A 23,769-nucleotide genomic window follows, 5' to 3' on the forward strand; every position below is an offset into this window, starting at 1 on the left:
ATTTTATTCGCATTTTCAACAATTGTGAAAATAAAATTAAAAAAATTTGTTTTACGCTTGGATGGGATGGATTTTTCAGCATATCGATAAAAGGAAAATGCTAATTTTGGCTATAGTTTGATTCTGAGGAGATAAAAACTAGAGTAACAATGGCTGTTTGATTATAAACAAAGTGAAATATAATAAAAAAAAACGTGTAATCAGTGTCTCTTCAGAATAAAAAATAATAATTCCACACTATAAAAAAGGTTTGCACTGGAAAATAAAATATTGGATTTATTGGCAACATGGAGTAAAAAAAAAAAAAAAAAAAGAACGTAAGTATGTTCAGTGGAATTCTCAGAGCATTTTCAAGTAAACCAAGGCAAGCAAAACACGATGATGCAGATCCAATAAAGAAACAAAGCACTGTTCACATTTGCTTTCCTGCTTCGAGAGGCCATTACACATGAAAGGCCCTGCAATGTAACGTCCCTCTCTTCTGTAGATGAAACATGTGGAGGTGGAATGTAGCGTCCTTGCTGGATTTAGTGTTCATCCGTTGCTCCAAATAAGCAAGCGCAAACATATTCCACTTAGAACATGAGGGAGGATCCAATTGTTCCTGTTGCTCCCAGACAATCCTGGCAGGAATAATAAAACGCAGTTCAGCAATGGAATCGAGCGGTACACCATAAAAGTGTTGCCTTCAAATGCACTTAAATAATACACATTTAGACATACACAAAAAGTTGCTTGTGCTAAATGACTGGATGTCTAACACAGCTGTACAGATGATAGTGATGTGGGTTTTGCAATAAAATGAAAACAACTACATTGCCATAGATACCAGCTGGCAGCCTCATCTGACCCAAATTAGCATACAGTAACGCACATCAGACACACTCATCAAATCAACCTGCCTTGCAAAAAGACCTTAATAGTGTTTCTCAAGACGCACGACCATCCGTTTTCCACATCCTGGGGAAAGAAAACTGCAAGTTTAACACTCTTAAAATTTAAACTATTAAGGCAGGACATTAGAAGAAAGTTGGAGAAAAAAAATAGCTGACCAGGCACATAAAAGCCCTTTTGAGCATTTATTCAATATCCTTTTTAGCTATCTTAAAGGTCTATACCAGTACGCCATTTGTCCTCATAAACAGGACAATTCAGCATGAATTGTCAACTATTTTCAATTGCCAACTATTTTCCTCCACTACAATTGTGCCACTTTTGGTCTACTAGTGCGCAATTCAACCTTGCGCGTTAAATTAATGTGCTACACCATAGGCACAACTTGGCTCTTGATCAAGGGAATAGAATAAACGCTTATTTGATATTCAGCTATACAGTACGCTCTTTGTCCTCACTAGTAGGCCAACTACATGTTACTAATGAGGCAAAACTGTGCACTAGTTAACATATTCACCCTACTATTGAGGCACAAGTTAACACTAGTAGAATTCCTCACTACTAATGCACTAAATTAGGACAAAGAATGTATGGATACCAAGAATATCAAATAAATGTGCAAATGGCTTTCCATTGATGGTGTATGTAACAAATCCATGCACTCACAAATAAAGCAAAAATACAATTAACAAATAATACAGTGATTGGAAACATCCAAATAAATACAATGGACAAGTAAATTGAGGCACAAATTGACACACAGCAACCAGACAATCATGTTGCTGGCACAATGGACACCAATGCTGCACCAACGTGTACTCAGCATATCTAAAATAATGGGAGTCACAGTAAGAAGTTCAACAAACATAACAAAACAAAATGTTTTTTAACAAGCAAAATGTTTTTTAACAAGCTGAACATATAGAGAGATTGTGTGTAAATGAGCTCTTCGGGGAATATTCGTCCCATAAATGTGAGAATGAGGCCAATGAGTTGCTATTAGCTTAGTTTTCAGTTAGCACAGTGACACAGCTTGCCTTCTAAATGTCACGTCAACAAAACGTGTCGCTCAAATCTTTTGGGCTAGTGTTTTTGTACAGACAACACAAATGAGCTCAATTGGCCCTAACAAGTGACGGAAGGTGGATTTTCACTTTTGTTTCCTTAGCCTTTTAGTGTTGTGGCTAAACTAAGATAAGATAGATAGCTAACAAACCTCAGGCTCTAACTTCAACAACTTGTCCCATAAATGTGAGAATGAGGCCAATGAGTTACTATTAGCTTAGCATTCAGTTAGCACAGTGACACAGCTTGCCTTCTAAATGTCAGGTCAACAAAACGTGTCGCTCAAATCTTTTGGACTAGTGTTTTTGTAAATACAACACAAATGAGCTCAATTGGCCCTAACAAGTGACGGAAGGTGGATTTTCACTTTTGTTTCCTGAGCCTTTTAGTGTTGTGGCTAAACTAAGCTTAGCTAGCTAGCTAAGTTAACAAACCTCAGGCTCTAGCTTCATTTTTACATGCTCCTTCCTGAATAAGAATGCAAACATTTAATGTGTAGACTAATAAAAAAAAAACATTCATGTCAAGTTTCTGGAAACTTTCCATTTTGGAAGTTAAACTTGAGGAAGAGATGGACACATACGCATATTCATCAGAAATTAGGGGAATTAACTGTAAATTTGATGATGCTATATCTGTTTTAAAATAACGTGTTTTTAAAAAAATATATATTTGTTGCTATTATTGTTAGATCCATCAATTTTGCGTAACATTTGATTTGCCTCATGGGGATATTGAGTTAACAGGAGTCATATCCTAGCTGTCAGCTGGTGGAAGCTGGCCCGGCACCCGGAGAAAATCCACACAAGCTCAGGGAGAACATGAAAACTCCACAGGAAAGCCAGAGCTGAAATTCTAAATAATTTCCCATCAATTCTAATACAATTTTCCAGGATCCTGCATAAGGACATTCAGCACAGTTAATCTTGTCATTCACATCACACTTCAAAGCTCACAACCAAATATTATGCAGTGCAATTTTATATTAGAATCCACACATTAACGTAGGCCTATTTAATGACCCAATGAATGAAAACCCAGCAAGAGAATTGGCGCTTGAATGTCTCTTGAGCTTTTTTTTTTTTTTATGCTTTCAAATGAAACACTCGCTCCTGATTAGATATTTGTTACTGGAGCAGAAACCTTCCGAAATGACAACCAGCATCAATTAAGCAAAAAAACAAAACAAAAATGTTGGGGGACAACTCCATATTGGGCAACTCCTGGTCTTCATCTTGACATGCTGTCGTGAAAAGACACTGTTTGGGCTTTGGCTCTCAGGGGAGCCGAGTTGGTGTCAGGCATTAATCATCACACAGGCACTTGATCCTCTCAAACACAAGCATCTGAAGCATACATGAACATCTGGAAACACTGCAAAAAAAAAAAAAACTGCCTGAGCTCTCGTCAAAGGACTGAAAAAATCCTATCTGTACTGATATGTTATAGATCCGTAACAGATGCTTCCTAGAAGTATTCGCCATCAAAAGAGGAAGCTCTTGCACTTGTTTTGTTGCTTGCTAAAGAGCAAACATCTGGGTAAAGCGTAGCCTGCAAAAGGAAAATCCAGATGAAGGCACTAAGGCGCATTTCTAACCGTCAGTTCATATACTTGGTCGACTTGTCAAGGCTTCATTGTGACATTGCATACAGGCAAGACTTGTGTGTGTTTCCTTTCATGAGGTCTGTTCTTGATGTTGCAAACAACTGAAGGTGATGTTGAACATGCTATGCAGGGGGTGGCAGCGGTGCTATCCAGTGAGGTACAGTTGTGATGTATGGGTTGAGGTGCGGCCAAGTAGCAGTAGACTTTCGTCAGGTCTCAAAGTATTTGTAGATAGCTGTGACGTAAGTCATGACGTTCTGCCAGTCTGGCCTCTCGGTGTGCACCATCTCAGTTATGTCCTGCAAAAGACACAAAATTCACAGTGGTTTTGTCAAACTGAAGTACCACGCATTTGGCTTAGGCCAGTTATTTGCAAGTACGTTTCTGCAGCACACTAGTGAAAGATTATCAAGTGTGCTATGGGAAATAATCACATTTCATCCATCTATGCCAGGGACCTATAGTGAGAGTCACAACTATTGCCATTCATACAACAGAATAATAACTTTGTGTTCAAGTGAACAGGCCCACGCTGAGTAAGCATTTGACTCTTTTGTGACATTTTTGTATGGTGGTGCGCCGTGAGATTTTTGTCATGCAAAAATATGTGCCTTGGCTCAGTAAAGGTTGGGAAACACTGGCCTTGACTATGTCCACATGTTGAAAAGTCATTTCAACTTAATTCTTCCAAATAAAATCTCAGTCCATGTCCACATCAAGAAAACATTTGCAGTCTGTCAATTGCAGCATTGAAAATCACCAGGTGGAGGTCTGACCACTAAAAGTAACATTTTAGCTAATTAAAAGCCTTAAAAAAAGAATTCACAGTTATTATGTAAGACGGAGTTATTATGTGCACTGAGTTACTCTTAATATCATGTTTTCTTTTTTAAAAGTTAGTTGAAAGAAATTCAATTTGGGTTATGTTGGTACCGATTTCACGAAAGGCACCTAATGAACTAGTTTGCTCATTTAAATTTGCAGGCAAAATACCTTAAGATATTTAAAAACAGAAGAATTTCAGACATTTTAAAGAAAAATAAAGGAATAAAAAGCAGTTTACAAAAATTATCGAAATTTTCTAAAATACCTTAATCATATGGGGTAAAAAGCACAGTTTTTAACACTTCTGTTCTGTTGAAGGCTTCTATCATTTGCTTGCAGCACAATAGCTAAATGATGATGCACCACATTTGCTTTGAACTCTGGGCTGCACTAATTGACCCTACTGGGTTTATATCCCATCAGAATTTCTTTAAAGGGACAGTCATCTCAAAATCCAATTTTGGAGTTTTTAGCCATTTTAAAATGCTAATTCCTCACCAAAAACATCAGAAGCTGTGTTTTTCCTCTATTCCCCTCCCAACCTGGGAAAACGAGCAGGTGCTCACTTTATGACGTCATGAGGTGCGGCCCCACCCCCGCACCTTCTATGCGGACTAAACACATGCCCACTTTTTCTCCATATGAACTCAAAGCTATCAATTCTCCTTCACATTTGCAATGCCAAAGTGCAATGACAATTGGCCGGTCTAGCGTGGCAGAGTGCTCGAACGCAGCGCTCCAGAGTGTTGTGGGCGGTGCGCGCAGCAGCCGGATTAGGATGAGAGGGGTGCGGCAACCACGCAGGGAGAGGCGGGGTTATACTGAACCGGGTGTTTCACGTCCATATAAGAAAAATTGCCAGCAAAATACCTAATATTTCATTTTTTTAAATCACATCGTCATCGACCGGAAGTATCATTTTAAAGTGTCTTCTACAACTGACAGTGAAAGAGTTATATGTCTGTTGTGAACTTCCGATCTTTGTTCTGGTCTAACCCCGAGCTGCAGATTTTACTTTGTTAACTGTAAAACGAAGTAAAAATCAGAACCCAGGCCACTGTTTTCTGAAGAAAAAAAAATCTTTCCATTGGTGCAAAACATTTCCTGTAGAGGAAAAATAAGCAAAAATGCTTCTGTATTTCTAACTATAGATACGTAACACCTGTCGTGTGTGGACTATATATTTTTTCTCTCTATTACAAGAGAGGTGTTGCTGCTCTGGAGCATGTTAGCGGACTGTCTCTTAAATTAACACATTTACTGCCATTGACGAGTATAAACCTAAAAAATGTTTTAGAACCATTTCTTTTAGTTTCACATTTTTTTCCACTTTTGTTAACAAGAGTATGAAATCCTATATTTTTTTTATTGTACACTTAAAACAGGTATAAAATTTGTGATTAATCATGAGTTAACTATTGAAGTCATGTGATTGATTACAATAAAAAAAAAATAATAACCTGATGCCGCTAATAAAAAAGAAAAATAAAAGAAAAAAATTAGGGGTGTCAGACAATTAAATTTTTTAATTGTAATTAATCGCACGACTTCAATAGTTAACTCACGATTAATCACAAATCTTATATCTGTTCTAAGTGTACAATTTAAAAAAAATCTAGGATTTCATGCTCTTGTTAACAAAAGTGGAAAAAATGTGAAACTAATAGAAATAGTTCAAATGAATTTTTGACATCTATAGCAGTCAATGGCAGTGAATGAGTTAAGTACCTCAGTGGGCTTGACTTGATGACCGATTTAACAGCAGATGACAGAGGGTCACTTTCCATGATAGTAATTTTTATTTTTTTTTGTCAAAACATCCGCTGTTGTCAAATGCTTTTCATCACAAAACTTACTAAAGTGCATTTGATCCCGACACTTTCAGCAGCCTGGAACGCCAAAGTGAAGTTCCTCCTCTGCAATAAGAAAAAGAGAAGCCAACTATTTTTATTTGAGCATTTCGGAGTTTTAAGGTTGGGTTTTCCCTCCACTTTGTACTCGCCTTGTCTTGGCTGGTCAGCTCTTGGTAAGGAATGTGGGCTGGCAAGTAGGTGTGAAGCATGGCGCAGAATGCCAAACCATCATTCCAACTACTGCTGAAATTGGTGATGTCAATGTTCTGGAACACATGACAATAGATTCATAGGATGAAATAATGCATTTTGAAAACATAAACAACAGAAAATGTATCCATAACCAAGCTTAAACTGAACATTTAAGGTTAATTAACATTGCAAGGCATTTATTAGAACCACACAGCCTTGTAAACTAACATTTCTTCTCTTCCAAGCAGACAATTACACACTACTCACAAAAAGTTGAGGGTGTTTGGCTACAAATGCCTCAATTTATGCAAAAGTACTGAAATATTAAACAGTTGGACATGTGCATTCTAAAGTTTACAGAAGGTTAACGTGAGTTGACCTCTAAAGTTAATTAGCACACTGGATTTTGTGAGCACTATATTGCAATGTGTGTAAAGTGGAATACAAGATGCATGGACATTAGTGTGGCTGTCGCCATAGCAGCAGTTTTATGAGAGGCAGACATTTCATCATTAAAATGAGAAATATGAGGTGTGGCACAGGAAAGAAAAATGGCTTTTAGTGAAGGAGATGATGTTTTCTCTCCTCAATGCCACAAACAGGCAACAGATGCGTGTGCAGAACATACACATTCTATTACCGGCCATGTTTTTTTTCCTAATGAAAAACAGACAAATTCAGTTTAATTTACTGGTCATTTCAAATATACAATTCATACAGTAAACTATACTCGCCAATCTCATGACCTTTGTCAAGATAGTGCCGTGTGTCATGTCAAGTCACTTTGCTCAATGTCGCGCACCCTGGAGAAGACCCTCAGGTGCCATGGCAACCATACTGTCACTAATCAGAACACAGCTAAGGCTGCTTACTACTGAGGCAGGATAGTAGACATGTCCCGATGGGTTAACTAATACATAAATGCTCATTTTGTCTGCCGCACGTCTGGCAATAGTGAAGCTACTTAACAACATGCATCAACAGATTTGATCAAGCTCTGATCTCATCTTGTTGGCTACGAGAGTTCATCTGTTCTAACATTTTCATTTCTGTCACAGTACAACATGAATGTATGACTGCACATGTTGCTATCGACTTGCAATTGTGTAACTTTCCAGGACAAAAAGACGACATTTTCTCTTTTGCCTGATTCCTGACTTACAACAAGCATTTTTTTTATTTATCCAAAAATACAGTATTCAGTTTAATCACAGAGTGTTTTGGGGACAATAACCTACTTGATAGCCTTCGGTTTTTTTCTGGCACCACTTGAGCAGGGCGTTTCTCTTGGAGCCTCCATACTCTCTGGCCAGCGCAGATAGCGGGTCCTTTCGTTCCTCTCTTTAAAGAAAAACAACAGAGATCCGAGTCTGCTTGCTTAGTAACCTTTCTTTAGCTTGTAGGTTAGGGTTGTACCTTAGGCGGCTGCGTGCCGTGGGAGTGATGGAGGCCGTGGGAGAAGAACAGGCACTCATGGCCATCAGTGAGGATGAGGAGCCTCCGTCTTGGGCTGCCATGTCCCTCTTTATCTCTTCACTACTACGGCGGGAAACTGCTTAAGAACACGGGGATAGATTGATTCCTGGAAAATGTATACTAGCAAGGTTCATATGTGCTCTCATGAACCTGAAATTGTCTTTGTGGAATCCATGTTGGAGACCCTCTGAAGGACAGAAGGCGGTCGACTGGCTGGGGCTCCTCTGAGAAGGTGCTCGGCTGTAAATACATGATTACACTATTGATGTAACACACTGTTTAGGAGTCACATTCAAATTCCACCGAGTGTAAAGAATACCAGCAATTGGTACCAACTTCAACAAATACACAAATTGTCTCTTACTTTGCAAAATGAGTCAGTCTTTCATGACCATATTACAAATGACCAGCTCAGTGGTCTAGTGGTAGAGTGTCTACCCTCAGACTGGGAGGTTGTGGGTTCAATCCCTGGCTGGGTCATACCAAATTCAAGTAAAAATGGGACCCGTTATCTCTCTGCTTGACATTCAACTTAGAGTACAAATAATGATTGACACTTCATGCTCGGTTTCAGTATTTAAAAAAAAATTATAATTCATGATTATATAAAAAATGGTTTAAGAATTATTCTAAGCAACGATAAAAGCCAATTGAATTAGTGTTTTAAGCTTTTTGAAAATATTTACCTTACTTGAAATAAGGCCTTAAACAATTAAGTGTTTATGGCTTATTTTCAGATGTACTTGACTGTTTTGTTGCTTAGAATAAGTGTATAAAGCTTATTTTAAGATTGATTTAGATCTAATAAATTTACACTAACAACAAGTGTATTTTATTATATGTATATTATTAAGGAGATGTGTTTTTGCAGTGAAGTAGTAATTAATTGGCTTGAAAATAAATTCTTTTCCAAAACTACACTACTACATTATATGAAGACAAGCCGTTTTGTAAATCCAAGAACATTAGTAGCAACATTCAGGGTTTCTAAATCAGAGAAAAATTTGCCATATTTAAATATGTAGTTGTGTTAGTAAAAAAAAAAAAACTACAAAAAACATGCACAATGGGTCAGGCTACTCTGACCACAGAAACACAAACTGTATATGATATACAAAAGAGGGAAACATCAAATCACCAATAACATGGACAGTGTGTCACTTTTGTTTACAAAACACTTGACTAATGGAGGGAAATTGTAAACATTATAATCAGATGAGCAGCTTCTCAGAAAGCTCAACATTGATTTGTTTTCCCCAAGCAGACTACCGAATGACAATAATACAATATTATTATTATGCATTACTATTACTTACTGTTTGCCATGCAATGGTAATTAAGACACTCTTTGCTCTTAAATGAATCTTTGAATGAGGTTTTTAAATAAGCCATCATTTGTTCTGCTACTTTTAATTCTCCAGGTTTGAACAAGAATACAGAACATCACATGATGATTAGTTTTCGAGATGACAAGACTACCAAAATGTGATAAAATAAAGAATATTTTAGTGTTAGCTGCCTACATGACATGGATATGTCGGAATAGCTGGTCCTCTTGTCACTGAGGGAGGATAGCGGCTTGGAAGCCGACAGAGATGTGGATACAGAATGCCTCTGAAAGAGAAAAAAAAAGCAGATACCAAATTAAGTGCTCTTCAATACACAGTGTTTTTTATTTATTTATATATTTTTATGAAACAAACAAAACAGCTAAACTAGTAAAAAAAAAGAAAAAAAAATCATCATCAGTCTTTCATTGCTGTTACATCTCACCGCAAATGCATCACGTGTGTTTTTGATAGAATTCTTTTTGGCTTTCAGTTGCTTATAGAAAACACAACATTATCTGAAAAGTTTTTCTTCCGTACCTGTATAGGTGATACAGCAGCAGCCGGCGGAGTCTTCATTGGACTAGGACTGAGAGGGGTGCGTGGTAGTGGGGTGGCTGGCGCTGTTGGAGTCACAGTCGCAGTACTGGAAGGTGGTGGAGCTTGAAGTTACAAGAACACACTTAGTTACAAGGAGCTCTGCTTAAATGTAACTGAAAATGCGGCTGAAATTAACTGCAGTGTGTCAGAAGTGGATCATCATCTCTGGGGAAATGTATCGAAAAAAAATACAAACCCAAACAGTCTGCAATACCAAAACACACAATAAGGCAACACTGTTGTGAACTCAAATTGTGGTATATACCTTGCGAGGCATTGTCAAAGCTCTTGATGAGTGTTTTGACAGTTGGCGAAGGCTCCGAAGAGGTGGAAGATCGACGACTCAGACCCATCCCCTGTCTGAGTGCAGCCAAGTCCCTCTCCACTGCGTTCATATAGTTATACACTCGGCCTCTCTCCTCCTCTTGCCTGGAGAAAAAAAAAAAAAATTCTTCTTAATCTAAACAGCATACTTAGACAATAAGAAAAAAGGCATTGACTTAAAAGTATTTGCAAATAAACCCTATCACTAAGATTGATCACCCTGCAAATGTATTATCCCTAACTTACTGTTGTTTATTGATTGTGTGGCTTACTTGCGGCTCTTGACCTCATCCAGCTCCTTGCTTAGTTTGTCATTCTTCTCCAAGGCCTCCTGGAGTCGACGCCGCAGGTCTCCAATCTCCTCCTGCGCTTCTGACTTGATATCGTTAGCAATGACTACCGCTGTCTGCAGGTCTGCTTGAAACTGACGCCACTCCATTGACTCCTCCTATGAGGCAAATTACATTAAACATCATTAAGGTATTCTGTATGTATTAAAGCAAAGACACCTGTAATCTACAGCTCTAAAGATCATGCTGCTTAAAAGGGGTTAAAGTCAACCCAAAAATGCTCTTTACAATATTATGTTCTGTGCAGCTCCTTTAGCCTAAACACAGTATTCTAATTAATATTGCGGAGTATGAATAAAGCAGCAAAATCCACGCGTTTTCATCCATCTCAGGGGGCGGCCATTTTGCCACTCGTTGACTGAAAATAACATCACAGGGCTCAAACGTCCAATAGACGACGTAAACAACAATGGTGGCGTATGTACAAATAAAGTTTCTACAAAATTTATTAAACTGGAAATGATTTTGGAGAAATGAATCTCATAGTTATGTTAGTAACAACCAAATAAATAATATAGAGCAAACTTGTCATTACAGTCAGGGTTCCTTTTAAAAGACTGCAAGTCAAAGTATTTAGCAGAGGTGGGCTCGTCAATAAATTTCGAGCGTCCGTTGGGACTCCCTTCCGTCATCGTCAACTCGTCAATATTTTAAGCTAAACCGTCAACCCGTCATTTGGCGATTGCGCAGTAAAATGAGCGTGCGTGCGTCAATGTTTCCGTCATTCAAAGTGGGTATCCATCAATGTTCCGTCAATCGTTGTCAAATTTATTGACGGATTGACAATTACACTGACGGACAAAAACCCACTTCCGTTAATGCTAAGTTACGTTTCCCATCAATCGTCAACAAAATGGCCGCCCGCCATTGACGGATTGATGGACCTTCTGTCAATATTGATGGAATGCCCATGTCTGGTATTCAGTATGTTAAGAACTCATTGGATCATTCAGAAACCATCAGGAGTCAGTTGACTGCACTGAGAGAAAAGGGGATGAATAATTGTGCACGCACAAAAAGTTAATTTTTTTTATAAAATTGGTTCCACCCTCACGACCGTTTTCCCACTTGGTGTTGATTTTTCACAAAAACAATCCAACTTTATATCTTTATGTTTGAAGCCTGAAATGTAAAAAGGTTGAAGTGTGGGGGCACTAAAATTTTTGCAAGGCACTGTAAGTGCTGATGATGTGGTGATGACATTCCTGTACCAGAACAATGAGTACAATATATCATTGTTTGTGAAACCCAAATCAGTTGATAAGCTCTTCAACAATCCTCCTCGAAAAATAGGTTTATACTCATTAGATTATACATTTATCCCAAAAGAATCATGGATTTTTAGTACAATTTCCTTCTTGTACCATTTCAAATGGGAAAGGTCATCATGATGATACCAAATGACAAGAACTGTGTCGTCACTATTTGCCATTTTAATACCAAGTCAATGGGAAATGGAGCCATGGCTGACTCACCCGGAGTCTGCGATTTAGGATCTTTATCTCTCGTTCCATGTCATGCTTCTCGTCCTGTAGCTTCTTTACAGAGTCTGTAAAAGAAAGTAGATGCATTTAATGAGCTGGCCATAGAGTAGACCAGATCTCTAAATTAGGTTTGACGGACACAATAGTGTCTGTGCTGTGTTGCATTATCCAGAAAAAGTTATTCTTATAAAGACTAACATATTGTGTGTGTAACATTAGGGTTATCAGTTAACAGTGTGAATGAAATCTTCATAGCTGTGAATGTCACAGAGTAGTGTGTGTATACTTCAAACTATTTATCAAATAAATGCTGAACTCAAGAGGAAAGGCCCGCATCGGAGAACTGCACATTTGCAGTTTGCCATGGAATTTAGCGACAACGTAAGTCCAGCTCATATGTAACATAAACGGACCACCCTTATCTCTTCGTAGCCACAAGCGGCTTCTTTGCACAAACAATACACTGCGTCTCGCTGAGTGCTCTGTCGACAGGCTTCCACCACATGCTTGGCCCTGACACATTGTATAATACTCTTTAGCTAGTAAATTACTTCCAGATTTTCTGTTTTCATTCTTGTGGATCGAGTGAGCGCAGCTAATCCACTCCTCATTTCATCTTATAAGTATTTCCATCACATGCAGGGAAAAACAAAAGACAAATAGCAGTTTAGTTTATAATCAATATTGTTTTAAAATATCAAAATGACTAGTATCAGTCAGTAGAAATCCAACCACTGCCAAGTAAAAAAAACAAACAACTCGTAACATGCCATGTACGTGTGTTTATCTTATCACATTATAGCAAGCAGCAATTTCTGCAATCAGCAGCACACACTCACTGTCAAGGCTAATGTTGTAGTTGGCTGGTCCTTGATTACCAAGAGCCAAAAAGTTCCAATATTATGCACAGGCTGCTTACTCTCAAGGCCGGTGATGATGAGGTTGTCGTGGAGCTTCAGAGCTCGGTGCTGCTCCACTTCGTCTTCCAGCTCAAAGATGGTTTCCTTCATGTCGACGATCTCCGCCTCCTTCTCCTGCAGCTCCACACGCTGTTTCTCCTGGACGTGCGCTTGTTCAGCCATCTGCTGCTGCACCTGCTGTTGGAAGTCTCTATATTCCCTGTCAAGCTGCTCACACAGAAGAACAGAGATCACTCATGAAAGCATCAACAATGACTTAATTAGTCATGCTCCAATCATGTGAAGCAGATTGTTTCTTTAAGTGCTACTGAGAAGGAAGAACACATTTTGGAATCACACATGTACTTTCTTGGCACTACTTTAAAGGGGGAAGTCAACCCAAAAATGTCCTTTACAATATGTTCTATGCAGCCCCACTAGTCTAAACGGTATTCTGATTAATATTGTGTTTATGAAATATGAATGTAGCAGCAAAGTCCCCCCCCCCGCTCCGTTCCATCTTAGGGGGCATCCATTTTGCCCGCGTCGAGTGAAAATGAAATCACAGTTGCTCAAGGGTCAGGTAGCAACTTAAAATTTAATGCCCATGTCGTACTGCATATACACATACACACGTACATACATTCATATATGCATATGCACTTTATATATAAGGGCTGCCAGTCTATTACAATTTGTAATCATAATTAAACGCCTGATTTCCATAGTTAATTCGCAATTAATTGCAAATAACATCTGTTCTAAATGTACAATAAAATATTTTTTCATTCTTTTTTCCTATATTATTTATAAATATTTTTTCATTCTCTTGTTAACATCAAAGTGGACAAATGTGGTTATCATATACAAAGGCGGCATGGCTCAGTGGTAGAGTGGTCATGTCCCAACTGTGAGGTGGTGGGTTCGACACTGGTGTACGAATGTGTACGAATGGGTGAATGTGAGGCAGTGTAAATCGCTTTGGGAACCATATGGTGTAGATAAAGTGCTATGAAAAAAACTGTCCAATTACAATTTACCAAATGTGAGTGTATCTTTTAGTTAATTGATATAGTAATTCATCAAGTTATTTGAAGTTAAAAATACCTACTAAACAGATAAAAGGAGTGTGAAACATTAAGTCATAGATTTGTGTTGAGGTAATTTTTGACCACTAGATGCATTAGTGTTTCATGTTGGACAGTGGTGACAGAAACAGTACATCTTTGTTTTCAAATTCAGAGCAATTGGTATTCGGAACATGAAGCAACTCATGGGCTCCGGGCTATTTTGTTCATTGTAAATTACTAGCCACCAGTCCCCACAAGTACATATATTGCTAAATTGTGTTATAGTGACTCCTTTTGCACAAGGCTGTATGTAAAATAAAGCATGAACAACAATGTTATTCATTCAATTGTATTTACATTTTTAATGCCTCTGGACGTTAATGCTTTTTAGGGAATAGGTAAGCAAGAGTGGTCCTTGAGTGTGTATGCTAGTCCTTATTTAGTTATACTTCATTTCAAAGGAAATTCTTATGGGGAATTTGGAGAAAACAATATTTTAGTCAATTGTTCATTTTTAGTTGTTAAAAATAAATTAACAATATTTTTTTCTTCCTCTCTCCTGCAGCTGTTTGCATGTCAAGGAGTCTGTGCCTTCACCAGGGAAATGTCACATGTCCCAGGAATGGGTGGAGGTGGAGCAAAGACCAAGTTTCCAGTTTCATTTTTTTTAACAAAATTTTTTTGTTCTCAAATTTCCAATTTTTTTGTCATTTGGGAGCATGTTTTTAGGAACTTGCTGTGTTTTCCTTTAGTTAGACATACTACAGTTGAAAATAAAAGAAAACCATTCTAATTTATCACGTGTTGCCATATTTTGATCTATTTTTTTATGACAAGTACTTTTTGTGGGGTACATAATATCGGATAGAAAATAAATAACCCTGCAAAAGTGACGGTGTTGCTTTTTATAGCAAAAATACTCTAGGGTTAATGCCATTTAAGGCCTTAATTTCAGCAAAATCCATTTAATGACTTAATACTTTTTAATGACCTGCGGAAACGCTGTATAAAGAATTTTTGGGGGGTTGACTTGCCCTTTAAATCTGACCCTCCATTTAAGACCCACAAAGCATCTCTCTATCCCAAACTAACCTTACTGAGCGTGTCCTGCAGTAGGGCGAGGTCATTGTGAGCTTGTTCCAGCTCATCCTGCAACTTTGCAGCCTTGGCCTCAGCCTCCTCCTTCCCCAGCCGCGCACTTTCCAAAAGCTGACAGATGTCATTTTTGTCGCCTGCTGTATGAAGCGAGTACAGCTCAGCAACCCTCTGCCTCTCCTGGTCCAACTGGGTTCGACAGCGGCTCAGCTCCGCCTGGTCACTGCTCACTGCCGCTTTATATTCATCAAGGGCAGCTGCCATGGCTGCCCGCTCTTGTCGCTCAGAGTCCATGACGCGCTCCATTTGGTGGTTCCTCTCCTTCAGGGCTCCGATCACCTCTTGGGCTTCCGCGTTGTCCTGCTCCGCCATCTTCAAAGTGTTGGACAAGTGCTGTTGAACCCCCAGCAGCTGCTCTCTCTCGAAGCGGGCGTTATCTGCCAGGTCGGCGTAACGTTGCTCCAGCTCCATGTAGCGGCCGCTCTTGATGTCCTCCTCGAGCACGTACGAGACATGATGCTCGTCCAGCAAGGAGCGCAGGTACTCTATCTGCCTCCCGTAGAGCTCCAGCTTGTCGCTCTGCTGGCACAAGGAATCCATGAGGATGACCTTCTCCTCGCCGAGCCGCTCATTCTCCCCATTCAACTCTTGGGTGATTTGCTGCAGATCAGCCAGCTCCTGCAACGTGGCCTGCAGCTCCTCCGCGGTGCTATGCTGGTTCTCCTCCATCTGATGGATGCGCTCCGTAAGGCAGGCAACGGACACCTCGCTGGCATTTCCACTGCTGCCCCTCCGCGAACGCTCTCTGCTGGGAGCAGACTCGCATTCGGAGGATGAGGAGGCTCCCGAGGGGGCATCCAGTGCATCATCGCTGGAGGTGACAGCCTGATAGACCTCACTGGATTCGCTGTCAAGATTGTCCGCTGAGCCGCCATGCTGGTGACCAGTGAGTAGATCCTCTAAGGAACCGGGGGCCGAGCCCTCCACTGAGGAAGTCAGGGTGGCTCCGCCCTCACTCTGTCCACTACCTGCTGCCAAGTCCGGGCTTAGCGACTGGTAGTTAAACAACTTGTCGGAGCCATCCAGCCTCTGCTCCAGAGAGAATCCCAACGCATTGAGACGGTCCTTGAGCATTCGATTCTCACTCTTCAGCAGGTTGAGCTCCTCTCTGATGGCCTGGTTCTGCTCTTGTAACAAAAGCAGAGTGGACTCAACATTAGCTGCTGTGATGGCCGAGAAATGCGGCTTCTCCCCCTCCTCCGCTTCTCCCTGCGGGGGTGAGTCCTTTCCTTCCATGCCAAGTTGGACCCTCATGTCTCTCAGTTCACTGCGAAGGTGTAGAATCTCCACATCTTTGCTCTTGGCAAGACCTAGCAGGTCGTTGACTTTGGTCTCCAATGCCACCTTATCACTGATCTGCCCATCTGATTTGGACTTGCTCATTCGGCTATCGGACTCGGTCAGGATCTGGCTGCGAGGGCGCTTCCCTGAGGCTGCATCGCCTGCTGCTGTCCCTGAGGCCAGCTGCTTCTTATTAGCTGACGTCCTGGATGTCCGAAGACGGTCTCGTGAAGAATTTGGCTCTTTTGTAGTTGATGATGTCATACGCTTGGTTGAGGAACCTTATTCAGAGACAACAACAAAAATATGTTAAAAGCATTGGGGTCAAAATTTGTGCATTAATTTTGAGTTATTTAAAGTTCCTTTAACGCCACTAATTTTTTTTAAGCGTGATTAATGACCACGCCTCACGTGGAAAGCCTTTACTGGGAAAATTCCAGTCGCAACGCAGCAGACACGTCCACGTCAAAATTTAGCAGTAGAAAAAATTATAATAATGCATATATTTGTGGAGACTGAGGTGAAGTTGTATTTTACAATTTTAAAAGTGTGCAGAATTTCACAAGTTACTTCAGGTTAAAGATTCGACAGTTCTTTTAAAATTAAAATATACTGAGCTGTCACCAATGTCTTACAAATGCAATTATGCCATCTAGTGGCAGAAAAATGACCAACACAAATCATTATCACATCTTTTTCATTTTAACTAAATTTTCTGAATTATTAATAAACTACTGTATCAATGACTAAAACATGCAGCCATATTTCTATTAGTTGAACATCTTTTCCACTTTTATGTTAACAAGAGTATGAAAACATTTATTTTATTGTACATTTAGAACATAAAATGTTCGATTAATTGTGAATTAACTATAGAAGCCATGCAATTTTTTTTTTTTTTATTGAATCGCCTGACACCTCTAGTTTAAAGTCTTCACAAAAGAAAAACAGGCAAATTGCATTGCATGTCATTACATCTGTTCCTGTTTACACAAAATAAAAGCAGTTTGTTTTGCATTTTGTCCCTTACAGTCCGCAATGTGAACTGAACATGGCTTGAAAATCAATGTATGCAGTGGACTGGGATTTTTTTTTTAATTTTTTATTATTTTTTTTAAATACGTCTGCAATTATAAATATGATGTGACTTCATTGGTGTAAACAGCCCCCTGAGATCTACTTTGATGCCCCTGATCTAAAGGATTAACACAGTGGGTCACCAACAGGGATTTTGGGGCCCTGTGCAGGGGAATAAATAAATCGCTTTGTGTCCCTCCACTCAATGCTGCAAACTGAAAATACAAGTACTACTCAATGACCTCTGTCAATCATAGGCCATTAGAATCATCATTTTTCTTCCCATTAGAGCCACTCCAATTTAATGAGTTTTTATGATGCCTCCATAAAGGGCAATGAGGACAAATAGGATGAAAACCATAAAACCAGCAATTGTGGAATGCAAAGTGAGGAAGCGTAGACACGTATCTGTTGCGAAGACTCACCTGCTGCTGCTTTTTGCTTGTTGTCACCGGTGCTAGCAGTGGTCCCGATCGAGGCAGTTCTCTTAGTTTTGCTGACAGCATTACTTGATGCAAGATTCCCTCCGGCCATTGCTGCTAAAAGATCATCGTTGCTTTTCACCTGACAAAACATACATAAGAAAATAACATTCAGGTGCCTAGCAAAAAGCTGTCATGAAGCAAGATGACGCGTCTAACCTTGGACAGAGGTACGGCGCTGTTGGTCTTGGCTGTAGGCTTTCCAGTGCCACCTGTAGATGCGGCCTCTGCCTTCCCTCGATCACTACTCACCTTACTCACCACAGGCCGGACTGACTTCTTCATACTGAGTTCTCTGGTGCCGAAACATTTACAGCTCAGTCTGCGCACACAGGAGGGAGGAGAAAGGTAATGTATGTCTGAATATATGGTTATCGCTGCACTTTTCCATAGGAGGGGAATTCTTTCCATAAAAAGGTATTCCTAGAACATGAAGCATGACAAAGTAACTGACAGCAGGCTTAGTAGGAGTGCTCTCTTAGGTGAGCACGATAAAAATATGATTTTCTCTCCAACGATTATATCTTTTAAAAATATATATATCAGCTCTAAAAATGTTTTTGGGTTCTGGTGTCTCCCAAAATTCTTGAAACTTCACACAAAAGTGGTGGATTTTTATCACGATTATGCCTAGACAGTCGGGCCAAGATCGACGGCGCCCACCTCTGGTGGCGGTTCTCATGCGTGTCAGATCCACCACACCAGCATCTACTGAAACTCAAAAAGAATGTGTTTCTCCCACTGGTCGCTGAATCAGTGGAGGCTGGTGTTTGTGGATCTCACTCGGCTTCATCTATCCTTCCTTTAGTCTTTCCTCTGGTCTCTTGGGCTGAGTTTGGACTGCAGGTATATCTGACTCCAATCGGATTCCTCCTCAAATCCGGGGTGACTGTCCAGACTGTTTTGATCGTGTTTAATTGTAGCAAATTCCCCCCAAAAAATATGAGCACTAATAAAATGTGAGACAACAAGGTATGTGTTAGGAGTAAAACTTTCTCAACAAATAATGTAAATTTGGCAATGGCTGAAATGTTGACCCTTGCTATTTTGATACAACTAGTCTGGCAGGAAAACCCGAGACTGTGTTGTGCAGGGTGTTTCCATTCAGGTCTGAGGAGAACATCATTTAATGCCATGATAGCCAGAAAAGTTTTTGGGGGACACAGCTGGAAGCAACGAGTAAGTGCTTTAGCACAGACTTGGATGTATTTTTGCACAAAGCCTTTCAAAAGGAAAAAGTGTGTCTAAGTGATTTATTTTACACAGGAAGCCCCTCAACAATCAATCTCAGACTCTGCGGTCTGTTGTTTTTGGAGAATATGTTTTTTGTAAAGTAGACTGTGTGACCAGCTTGAACTGTTTAATAAACAGTTAAGATAAGACTCGCTGACTGGAAGCCATCTTCGTCATAGCTCGTGCAAACAAAATGAAACTAAATTGGAAATCTGAAGAAAGAAAACATGGAGCATGTGTGGTTAACATATCGAACTTCACATGTAAACGCAATGATTATGATGAGGAAAACTAGTTTTTAAAGTTCAAATTATAAAGCATGGAAACATTGTTCAACTCTTGCTGACACTAAATACTTTACAAGTCACACAGCACCAAATTGTTGACAATTGAGTGTGGGATTACAGTGCAAACAGTGGGAATAATCCTTGTGACCTCATGGGTCAGACAATTCAAATACTGGACTCTTTTTTTACTCTGTGTTCCATGTTGCTCTTCTGTGGCACGTGTATATACATAGTTGTGGACAATCGCAGACTTTTTAACGATTTTGCTTTTGCCTCATTGCAATACAAAGATAATCAGTTTGCTTTAATGGAGGATGAAAAAAATTATCTGCGAATATTCACTGTTGAAAGGCTGAAATAAAAAAAAAAGAAACATTTTTACATCCATCCATCATTATTTGAACAGCTCATCCTAACAAAGAAAGTTAAAGAAGGTCTCCAAACAATTAATCGATAATTAAAATAGTTGTCAACTAATTTGTTATTGGATTACTTGTTGATTAATTGATCGTGTTTGAAGTTTCAACTTTATTTAGGAAGCTTCACGACATTTGCCAGAGGTGTAATGAGTACTTAAATATTCTAGAATCTATTCAAGTACTGTTAAGTTGATGAAATGGCATTTAAGTACAACTAATAATATGGTTCAGAGAAAAGTACAGATTACATCACAGGTGTTAAACTGGGGGACAGATCAGTTCCACCACATCATTTTATGTGGCCCGCCAAAGCAAATAATGCACATAGACTTTGTGTTTCTTTCTCGCATATAGAAATTGCAAATTGTCTTCACTTTTAAAAACATTGAGATATTGCAAGCACTTTTGGTTACCAATCCCGTTTAAAATAAAAGTTATATATATAACACAGTGTTTACTAGCCTGTAAAAAAATGTTATTCAGTATTCACCAATTAGTTGTGTAAATTTAATATGAGGCGAACATATTTTCATTGGGGTTCACATTGACAATCATAAATCCATTGTAGCGGTATATAAAGTAGAATCATAAAAATCCCAATACATCTGATTGGACCTAACGGGTATAAACTTTCTTTCATGCAAGTTACTCACAAGTCATAGATCCAGCTTTTATTTGCTATAAAATGCACTGCACATGATGTAAGTTATGTTATGGTTTGGCAAGATTGAGGACCCAGTTGCAGAGAAGCAGTGAGGCAAGGTAGGTGTGCTCTCAAAAATGTATTTAATTACAACAACGTAAAAAGGAAAATAAGGCATTTTGGAAACACCAAGAAAGTAAAATGATTTAAGTAGAAAAAAGCAGATTCAAAGAAACAAACGGGCTGAACGCTCCATGGCATGGGTGACAACTAACAGGAACTACAAACAGAAGCAAAAGATCAAAAAACAACTGAACTAAATACAAACAAACTGTTCGGAAAATGAGGAACACCTGGACAGGGCACAAGTGGCTGAAAGAGCTGATTGGAATGGGATGACGAGCACAGGTGGAACAATATAGCATGTTCTTTTGTTCACAAGTCCTCAACCTTTGTCAATATTAGCATGAAGTGAGTTGAATTGACGCTCCATGTTTGAAGTCTTAAAATACGCCATGAAAAAGATGAGCGTGGGAAAGAGGAATTCCCTGTGTTCCTCTTCAAAATATACAATTCCCCGAATTCAGATTAAATGTCCCCAAATAAGTCCTATGCTCTTCTTTTTTTTATAATATGTTTTGCTATGCTTTTGTCTAAGTTGGGAAACAACAGTACACAAAAATGCAAGTCACATCTGTGTGCTTCGACTGAATAAGATGTCTGAAATGTTTCATAGTACCAAGACAAAATTAATATTGTAGACCAAAAAGTATATGAATTCAAATTTTAGTATAAAGTATAAAAGTGGAAAACCTATGGAGCTAAAGTTCAAAATCGACTAACAAACAAGCCGCACTAGGACTTGACAGCTATACTGACCTCACTGAAGACTAAACTACCATGTGCTACACATGGGATTTTGATAGCCATGAATAAGGGGGCTGACTGACGAAGAAAGATGAACGTCAAAAACAAACAATGAGCTAATTGCTCATAAACGACCCCTTTGCAGCGTTCTTTCCTTATTGAAGCTTCAACAGCAGGGAAGCACTTCCTTGCCATAACAAGAGCTTCCTGTGATGGCGTCTCCAAAGAAACAACCCTACAAAGGCAGACTGTGTGCTTGTGCACAAGCAGGCACCAGTCTGCTTGAGAGAGAACAGACACTATAAAAGCTTCATGTCGCATGAGAAAAAAAAAATGCTTGACTTCTGATACAAAAGACTAATCCTGAAGTAACCATAAATTGTTCCTGACTGAAAGATAAAAAGAAAGAAAAGAGTAAAACACTCTATACTGTACTCAAAAATAAAACATACTCATCCTGGACCTTTACAGCACAACTGTATTGAAAATTCTTATGTCCATGGTTGTCTCGTCTGGAAATAACTATAAATAAATAATAAATAAATCATTAAATTTTTCTCGCTTTTCACATTAGGCAATTATCAGGTCAAATCATTCACAAAATGCATATCCTCTAAATCAGGCTTGAGGCCAATAAAAGAAGGCAGTGAAATTAAACTTTTTTTTAGACTACCAGGAAAGTTCAAAAACATCCTGTGGATGAAAATAAAAGCTTAAAGCGATCTGAGAGTGTTAAATAGGGGTGGCAGCAAAATGGCCTCAAGATCCCCTGCAACACAAGTCCCCTGCTGATTTATTTGGGGAGCAAGCAGGCATATGTTTTTGGCACACCCACAACATTAGCATAACAGCTAACGCCCTTATTATCTACGTATTACTCAAACACTCGCTTTAATGGCTAAAACTGTATGGTTTCCAATAATGCCCCATAGCCGGCGCAGTATTACAAACTTTAGTTTTCAATCCAAATGACCATATAAAGGGGTACGCCATCTAGAGTGTTAGCTGTAGCGTCAGGCATGCCGGGAATTTCAGTAATAGAGCTTCCTGTTTGTACAAATAGCTTTCAAAACAAAAGCATCAATGCGGCCAAATAATTGGAAACGTCATTTTAATTCCGCATACAGTTGCGTTGAACTGAACTGATTCAAAGTACTGTAGCTGAAATGCTACACACAAAGTACTCAAGTAGTAAATTAATAGTAGCTGTAATGCAATTGTGCATACTGGCTATAAAAGTATTTCGGCATAAAAAACGAGCTTGGAAAGTTAAGGTACCGCTGACAATGACATAAACTGGGACCAAAACTAAAGCTGAATGGTTTACTGTCGAAATGAATGGCATTGTAGTGGTGCGAGCATAATGAATGACCCAAAACAATTGAAATATCACGTCATACAACTGGGCATCAACACAGATCAACTAACATAATACAAGTACTGTACACACTGTACACATTGTTTTTGTCCTCCAGAAATGGGTTGCGTAGCTATCATTAAGAGTAGCTTATTTTGAAATAATTCTCAGGACACTTCCACGCTATTTTTTCTGACAATCGTTCCAAAAACCTGGAAAAATGTTGAAAACATAACTTTTACTTTGTTTAAGCGAGCAGCGCAAACACACGGGAAACCGCCTGGTTATGCGAAGATGAATGTGGACTGAGTGTTGTACACACAGTCATTAATTTGAGCTCAGTTGTTAACAGAAGTAGTCTGTGACAATGCTAACGCTAAAGCTATCGCCAAGCTAACGACGTTAGCATAGCCGGCAAACAAGCAGCACTCTGCAAACTAGAAGAGAAAATGCACAAACCTGCGTTTCCTTTACGTTTCCCTTTTGATGTATTGTTAAATGTCCGATGGAAGCGTGATGGCGGTGGCGCACCGGTTGTTAATCCCACCGCAAGCAGCATCAGTTTTGGAAGTCAGCTCGCCTCTGCTGACAGCAGCTAGATGATCCTCTGCACCCTCTTCTGGTTGCATCTGCATCACCTCAGCATCACCGCCGGTGGGGATACTGCATTGCACGTTTTCCCTGCTTGCATTTTAAGTTTAAATGAGCTGGGGGGAGGGGAAAAAACGCTGGTTCTTTTTGTTTACTTCGACTTTTTCTACGTATTTAGTTTTATTGTTTTATCAAGTATAGGAGTGGGAAGTAACGATTCGAAGTGCAAAGCTGACTTTTCTGAGATCTGCACGGCAAAAAAAAAAATTCTGACGGCTTTTCATTTTTACCACATATATTTGAAAACAGATATCTACATTACCAAACTGTTTTCAACCGATACAATCAAATTTTATAAGAGGGAAAACGTTTTTTGTGTGTGCAAAGTTATCAATCATAATTGGTACTGTA

The 23,769-nt window shown here is 39.3% G+C and overlaps 1 protein-coding gene across 1 annotated transcript; it reads right to left on the reverse strand.

Annotated features, from left to right (window-relative positions):
* Window positions 1–263: 263 nt before the first annotated feature.
* specc1la (sperm antigen with calponin homology and coiled-coil domains 1-like a) lies at window positions 264–23,416 on the reverse strand. The gene is made up of 16 exons (XM_077561952.1): window positions 23,227–23,416; window positions 18,121–18,283; window positions 17,905–18,043; window positions 15,059–16,683; window positions 12,917–13,124; window positions 11,989–12,062; window positions 10,436–10,611; window positions 10,105–10,268; window positions 9,780–9,901; window positions 9,435–9,525; window positions 8,062–8,151; window positions 7,852–7,987; window positions 7,674–7,776; window positions 6,393–6,509; window positions 6,247–6,306; window positions 264–3,864 (listed from the first exon to the last, which is right to left on the reverse strand). The coding sequence occupies exons 2-16, from the start codon at window positions 18,244–18,246 to the stop codon at window positions 3,775–3,777; spliced, it is 3,321 nt and encodes a 1,106-aa protein (XP_077418078.1). The 5' UTR covers window positions 18,247–18,283; window positions 23,227–23,416; the 3' UTR covers window positions 264–3,774.
* Between the last annotated feature and the right edge of the window lie 353 nt (window positions 23,417–23,769).

Source organism: Vanacampus margaritifer, chromosome 3, assembly GCF_051991255.1.
Source record: "Vanacampus margaritifer isolate UIUO_Vmar chromosome 3, RoL_Vmar_1.0, whole genome shotgun sequence".
In the NCBI taxonomy this organism is placed as follows: Eukaryota; Metazoa; Chordata; class Actinopteri; order Syngnathiformes; family Syngnathidae; genus Vanacampus; species Vanacampus margaritifer.

Excerpts from the sequence above, each read along its gene's own strand:
- specc1la (XM_077561952.1), bottom strand. The coding sequence starts at position 18,246 with ATGAAGAAGTCAGTCCGGCCTGTGGTGAGTAAGGTGAGTAGTGATCGA. Across the intron at positions 9,902-10,104 it reads CTTTGACAATGCCTCGCAAG|CTCCACCACCTTCCAGTACT; the intron begins GTATATACCACA and ends TGTAACTTCAAG. Across the intron at positions 6,307-6,392 it reads AGCTGACCAGCCAAGACAAG|AGGAGGAACTTCACTTTGGC; the intron begins GCGAGTACAAAG and ends TTCTTATTGCAG.